Genomic DNA, 7500 nt, shown 5'->3' with positions numbered 1-7500 from the left:
GAGAGAGAGAGAAAGAAAGAGAGAGAGAGAGAGAGAGAGAGAGAGAGATGAGAGATTTGTGCGTGTGGCATCCGTGTGCCAAGCGTCAATCAGCACCTCAGGTTTTATCCGCGAGCTATTTTAGAACGGTGTGCCACTTTACCTACATTCACAGCCCAGCGCTGAGTTCACAGGGTCCATTGAAATGTGTACGTGTGTGTGTGTGTGTGTGTGTGTGTGTATACATGCATGTACCGTATGTTTATACTGCTGGTGTGTGTATGAATATACGTGTGTAGACATGCATGTGTGTGCATGCACGCCTATTTACAGGGCATTGGTGACAATCCCTGGAGCAATGTGGGGTTAGGTGCCTTGAGGCGCACTTCAGTCATGGATGTAGGGAGAGGGAGAGGTGAGGGTGGGATTCGAACCTGCAACCCTCTTAAGATCTTCAGACCACCTCCCTAACCATTAGGCCACGGCTGCCCATGTGTAAATGGGTCAGTGATGTTTCAGCAGTAGCACACGCCAGGGAGGCGCAACGACAGCCAGTGCCACTGTTGTATGGACTTTTTGTGTGTTGTTTGCAGTGGACTATCTAAGAGGCATATCAACCACCAATTACAAATGAATTGATGGGCATTACATGCCGCTAATCCTCCTGACGTCTGAGCCTTTCACCAACATACTGTATAGTGTTTGTGTGTGCATGTCCACAACACTCACCTTGAGGGAGGACTGCACGACTGCCCATATGTACTGTGTATACTGTATGTGTTTGTGTCTCCATGTCCAGTGGTTGCCCATATGTGTATACTGTATGTGTTTGTGTCTCCATGTCCAGTGGTTGCCCATGTGTATATGAAGGGCTTATTTGCAAAACGGTGTATTGACTTTTGCATTTTATTATTGGAAATGATTGTTCAGAGGTCATGTCACCCATGTGTGAATTCTTACCAGTCAAATATTTTGAGAACATACTTTTTTAAGCTATATAAAATGCATTTTGTAATGCATTTCAATGGAATGCCCAGTTCAAAAATGTCAATTTCCCAACATTCTATAAAATGGTTTTGCAAATAAAGCCTTCATATACTGTATGTGCTTGTGTCTGCATGTCCACAACACTCACCTTGAGGGAGGACTGCACGGCGGACTCGGGCGGGTAGACGATGAAGTGTCGTAGCGTGAAGCCAAAGCCCTGCGAGGTGCGCCGCAGACGCAGAGTCTTGGGGCCCGGCCAGGAGAAGGGCTCCTCATCGCCCCCTGTAGGAGACACGCAGCCCGACGCCTCGCTGGCCTCCACACCGCCCTTCTGCTTCGCCTGCGGAGCGAGGGACAGAGGAACAGAGAGACACGTTTAACATTCAAACAATAATGAGAACATCCACATCCTCTCTATTTTGCTTAGGGGTTAGAGAGAGAGAGAGAGAGAGAGAGAGAGAGAGAGAGAGAGAGAGAGAGATACAGAGAGAGAGAGAGAGAGAGAGAGAGAGAGAGAGAGAGAGAGAGAGAGATACAGAGAGATACAGAGAGATACAGAGAGATACAGAGAGATACAGATACACTAAGTGGGGGTGGAGGTGAAGTTAAATCAACCAACATCCTATATCTGAAATCACCATCCCCTTATCCCACAGAGATACAATGACACAATGTGAGACATTTAACTTACAAACATTAAGCCTGTTTTCTTTCAAGAGACCTAGCCCCAACATCATCAGGCTTATCCAATGGGCTGATCAGGCACAATTCCAATGACTGATATGACACAAACCCTGCCCACACCCTCCACATAGCCACAAAATTGCAGATACGGCGTAAAAATCGTATTGTGAATATCCAGGAAAATAAAGAGAAGGTATTGAATGAGAAAGCATGTCCAAACTCTTAGCCTATACTGCACATACTATAGACAAGAGTGGGCAAGTGGGAGAGAGACAGCTTGAGACAGAGAGACAGACAGGGGAAGAGGAATGAGGGGGATGTTTAAGTGTTTGGGAAAAGATCCAACACGAAAGACAACTTGGTCATGAACCATCTGTTCTGTTCACTGAGATTTACAGTTTCCGTAACCTGATGTGAACACAGCAAACCTACACGCTGAGGGAGAACTGGAACAAAGAAGTCCAGACTTGCCAAGAACAGCCAAAAGAGAGACACTGTCTTTGCACTCAAAAGTTCACTCCACTGAAACTGATCTCATCGCATGCACATGAGGACAGGGAGTCATCGTGAAACCACCGGCCAGTTCATAACTGAAACACCTTAAACACCTCGTGACCTGTCTAGAATGAGAAGTTCTCATTCATCAAGGTCGTTGTAGTCACCACAGCCGAGATTGTTAGCAACTTATTCCTCTTTTTTGGTATTTTATGACTGCATTTGTGATAGTATAGTATGAGAGGGACGGGAAACATTTGGGGAGAGAGATATGGGGAAGGATTGGCAAATGACCCGGGCCGGTATCGAACCCGGGTCGCCAGAGTAGCAGCCCAGTGCCCTACCGTTGGAGCCACGGTAGGGCCATTCGTTCCTCATTATGTTTGACGCCCTTTGTTTGAAACGTGAATCATTTGCAAGCTGTTGTTTGCAACTTCGCTATTTTGAATGCTCTGGTGACCACAACAAGTGATCGCTGAGCAGTGACAATGAGGATAACCGTATGACGATGTTGTTTATGTCACTATGAGCCACGAGCCATTATGACTTGCTGACCATAGTGGCTCAATCAGTCTGTGACCACAGAGACAGAGTGAGCGCTGTCAGACTAGAATGCAGAAACCATGACGAGTAACTCCAAACCCCACAATGTACTGCCCTCTCATATGCCATTTCTGGACAGTAGAATGGACAATTTCCTTAAGGCTGTTTCACACAATGAGGAAGATGGTTTGAACACAGAGAATCACAAACATAGTAAACACGTAGCCATACACAGACACACACAATCTCTCTCTCTCTCTCTCTCTCTCTCTCTCTCTCTCTGTCTCTCTCTCTCTCTCTCTCTCTCTCTCTCTCTCTCTCTCTCTCTCTCTCTCTCTCTCTCTCTCTCTCTCTCTCTCTCTCTCTCTCACACACACACACACACACACACACACACACACACACACACGCACGCACACACACGACTAAGGAAGTGATGAGAGCAGTCCACCTCAGGACACTAGCCAGAAACATGCGAATTTCAACACATAGCTTTTAAACATGTTTGTCTTTACAGGCAGTGTATCATCAGCCATATATGAATTGCAGTAACAGCAATACATCACTGAAGCCAGTGTGTGTGTGAGAGAGAGATAGAGGATAAGCACCTGCATTCAGGAGAGGCTGCACCTGTAGTGTGTGTGTGTGTGTGTGTGTGTGTGTGTGTGTGTGTGTGTGTGTGTGTGTGTGTGTGTGTGTGTGTGTGTGTGTGTGTGTGTGTGTGTGTGTGTGTGTGTGTGTGTGTGTGTGTGTGTGTGTGTGTGTGTGTGTGTGTGTGTGTGTGAGCGTAAGCGTTTACATAGCTGTATGGCTGATGGGTGTTTGTGTGTGCCTCCGTGTACGAGTGGTGTAATTGGGCAAGTGTGCTAACGTGACTATGTGTATGTGTGTGTGTTTTTTAGTGTGTGCATGTGTGTGCGTGCGGCGTGCGTGTCTATGTATGTGTGCTGTCAATGTATTTCACAGAGAGAGAGAGAGAGAGAGTCTCTGCACCTGAAGGCCCTTCCGTCTCCACACTGCGGCCCAGCTGTCCATTAGAGGGAGACGTCAATAAGTCCACTAGACGGCTCTGGGAGAGTAGGCGGCCAGGCGGCCAGGCAGCCAGGCGGGCAGGAGAGCCTCCATTAGAGATCATACAGCACACATCACATCTCACTCAGCCACTACAGTACTACACACTTCCTGTTAAAAAGGTCAACGGATCGGTTGGTCCAGCCACACACACACACACACTCCATACACACAGGCACGTATGGATGCACACACACACACACACAGGCATGTACGCACACATGCACAAACACACACACACACACTCCATACACACAGGCACGTATGCATGCACACAGGCACACACACACACACACACACACACACACACACACACACACACACACACACACACACACACACACACACACACACACACACACACACACACACACACACACACACACGTGGACTAAATGGGGATAATATCCAGTCAACTTGAGGTTGTGTATCTATCTCTACATCCCACCCCCGTCTCGATACCACAAACCCTCATCACGCACACCCCAACTCACCGTGATCTAACCTCATCTGTGCACTATGGTAAAGCTGCTATGCAATATACTCAAGAAGGATAATATCAGGCAGCATATGTACCCCCCCCCCTTCCCCAAACCACAACCCCACCCACTCTCTGTTACCCTCCCTTAACCCCCCACCCCACTCATTCAGGCACTATGCTAAAACTGCTATGTGATGCACTAACCTAGGATAATATCCAGTCAATGTGCAAATATACCCCCATCCTCAAACCACAACCCCACCCACTCTCCTCTACCCACCCATAGCCCCCCCACCCCCCACCCCCCTCCCCCCTCCTCCAGGCGGGGCCCGTGGCGTATCCTGTGACTGTGGTTTTTCATACGTACGTAGCTCCTCGCATAGCCCACATAGTTTTTCCACAGGCCCCCCGACCAGCTGCCATGGTGACAGGGCCAGCCATACAGAAAACACAGTGACTCACACCAGCACAGCACAGCACAGCACAGCAGCACAGGAGGTGTGTGTGTGTGTTGGTTTGGTGTGTGTGTGTGTGTGTGTGTGTGTGTGTGTGTGTGTGTGTGTGTGTGTGTGTGTGTGTGTGTGTGTGTGTGTGTGTGTGTGTGTGTGTGTGTGTGTGTGTGTAGCACAGGGAGGCTAAAATTGGGCTGGAAGGGGTTGGGGTTGGGGTTGGAGTTGGGGTGTGTGGAGGAGGGAAGAGGCATTGGGGGTGTTGGTTTGGTTGGGGTGTGTGTGTGTGAATGTGTGTTTGTTTGTGTGTGTGTGTGTGTGTGTGTGTGCGAGCACGCCACGCATGTGCATGCATGCATGCGCGCGCACGCGTGTGTTTGTGTGTGTGTGTGCATGCGTGCTGTGCGTGCGTGCCATGCGTGCGTATGTGGTTAGTTACATGAGAGGGTGCGTAGCGACAATAGTTGGCTGGCACCAGGATAAGTCATATTTTAGTCTTTAGTGGACTTCCTCAAACTTCCCTGTGGCACGCACACTTTCACAATCTCTCACACACACACACACACACACACACACACACACACACACACACACACACACACAGAGTGCAAAAACATACGCCCACAATTACACCATTCGTCATCCTTATGTACAGGGTCTGGCATATACGTTGGCACCAAAGCATGTATTCCACACCCACACCCACACCCTTACCCACCGACACACCGACACACCGACACACACACACACACACACACACACACACACACACACACACACACACACACACACACACACACACACACACACACACACACACACACACACAAAGAGTTCCCCAAAAATCCCAGGGTGTATGGCTTGGCACTTGGCACTGAAGCTGGCATTAGTAATGTGGATAAGCTAGAAAAGCACACACACACACGCATACACACACACACACACACACACACACACACACACACACACACACACACACACACATAGACGGGGAGGAACGGTAGCCTACCATGCACCCCCCCCACAACAAAACGCCATATGACTTTTTTTAATCTTCAAGATGTCCTGAATAAGAATTTGAGTGGTAACAGTAATATAACTCACTCCCACTATACTTTTTCACATCATATTGCATATGACCCCAGAATGCTCAATGCATTCTAGTAGTACACTGCCAAGACCTCTAGAGCCATGATGCAATTGGTTATCATAGCTTATGATATACCATATGAAAGCTTGGAGTCTGTAGTATACATATATTATATGGTATTTGGTGTACCTTTTGCATAGCAACGGTTGCTACGCAAAGCATCTTCCTTAGCAACCACCATCAGTGATACAGTTCCTCTGCGATTACATTGTGCTGTGATGTCTGGATCTAGACCATTTTTCCAAGGTTCAACATGACTTGTTTGAACCTCCAAGATGTCCCTAATAAGAATTTGAGTGGTAACAGTAATATAACTCATTCCTACTATACTCTTGTACATCGTATTGTACATGACCCCAGTACGCTCTATACGTTTTAGTTCTATGTAGTAGTAAACTGCCAAGGCCTCTACAGCCATTTTACAGTTGGTTATTATAGCTTGTTATATACCATATGAAAGCTTGGAGTGTGTAGTTTATGAATATTACCATATTTGTTATTATAGTGTATCTATGACATTTGGGAAGATATACTTGGTTTAGTGATATGATGTCTGACAGCTCTGATTTTTCTATTCTTTAAATGGCTCCCTTCTACAATGTTAGCCAATTATGATGTATTAGAATATTATAATTTTTTTTATTATTTAAAGGTTTTTCAGAATTAATTAGCGCATCATAATCAGGAATGGGATTTATCCGCCCTCCAAAACTGCTTTGAAATAACTGACTGGGATATTTTTAAACAAGTAGCCACCAACAACAACCAAATAAACATTGAGGAGTATAAAGATACAGTCACATCCTTCATCACCAAATGCATAGATGACATCACAGACACAAAAACAATAATCACTCGAGCCAACCAGAAGCCATGGCTGACGGGGGACGTCCACAGGCTGCTGAGGGTAAGAGACAAAGCCTTCAGAGCTCGGGATGAAGTGGGCCTGAAAACAGCTAGGGCCAACTTCACAAGGCATTAGAAAGGCAAAGCAAGAATACACACAAGCAAAGATGCACGGAGCAAATGGAAGGACATCCAAGCTATCACTAACTACAAGCCATCACCTCGGAGCTGCAAAAACAACACATCCCTGCTGAACGACCTCAACAGCTTTTTCACACGCTTCGAGGAACAACCCGCACAAAACAACAGGCCCACACAACATCCCTGGACTGGTGCTGAAAGACTGTGCTGAGGAACTAAAGCATGTCTCCACTGACATCTTCAACACCTCACTACAACAAGCCATTGTCCCCTCCTGTTTCAAAGCCGCCACCATCATATCGGTACCAAAGAAGTCATCTGCATCCTGCTTCAACGATTACCGTCCCGTAGCACTGACAGCCATCATCATGAAGTGCTTCAAACAGCTGGTCATGGCACACATCGAATCCATCCTCAACCTCCTACTGAATGTCAGCAAGACAAAGGAGATTGTTGTCAACTTCCAGAAAGGTCACCACCAACTCCTGCCACTGACCATCGATGGTGCTGCTATGGAGAGGGTGAGCAACACAAAATTCCTTGGAGTGCACATCAGCGAGAACCTCTCCTGGACCACCAACACTGCATCACTGACCAAGAAAGCCCATCGCCTCTATTTCCTGCGAAAACTGAGGCATGCCAGTGCCCCACCAGCCATCATGACCACCTTCTAC

The 7500-nt window shown here is 47.2% G+C and overlaps 1 protein-coding gene across 6 annotated transcripts in view; it reads right to left on the bottom strand.

Annotated features, from left to right (window-relative positions):
- Positions 1-7500, bottom strand: part of LOC134455703 (rho GTPase-activating protein 21-like) — a 162375-nt gene that overhangs the window by 71544 nt on the left and 83331 nt on the right. For 5 of the 6 annotated variants that reach the window (XM_063206941.1, XM_063206938.1, XM_063206939.1 and 2 more), the window contains one exon: positions 1115-1306. In XM_063206941.1, the coding sequence (XP_063063011.1) occupies positions 1115-1306 (192 nt within the window). Of the gene's footprint in view, positions 1-708; positions 722-1114; positions 1307-7500 lie in introns of those variants that run through there. The other variant, XM_063206942.1, reaches the window with a different exon arrangement.

The sequence above is a fragment of the Engraulis encrasicolus genome, chromosome 9 (assembly GCF_034702125.1).
Source record: "Engraulis encrasicolus isolate BLACKSEA-1 chromosome 9, IST_EnEncr_1.0, whole genome shotgun sequence".
Classification (NCBI taxonomy): Eukaryota; Metazoa; Chordata; class Actinopteri; order Clupeiformes; family Engraulidae; genus Engraulis; species Engraulis encrasicolus.
Note: the sequence above shows the minus strand (reverse complement) of the source record. Positions and strands in the feature narration are given on the sequence as shown.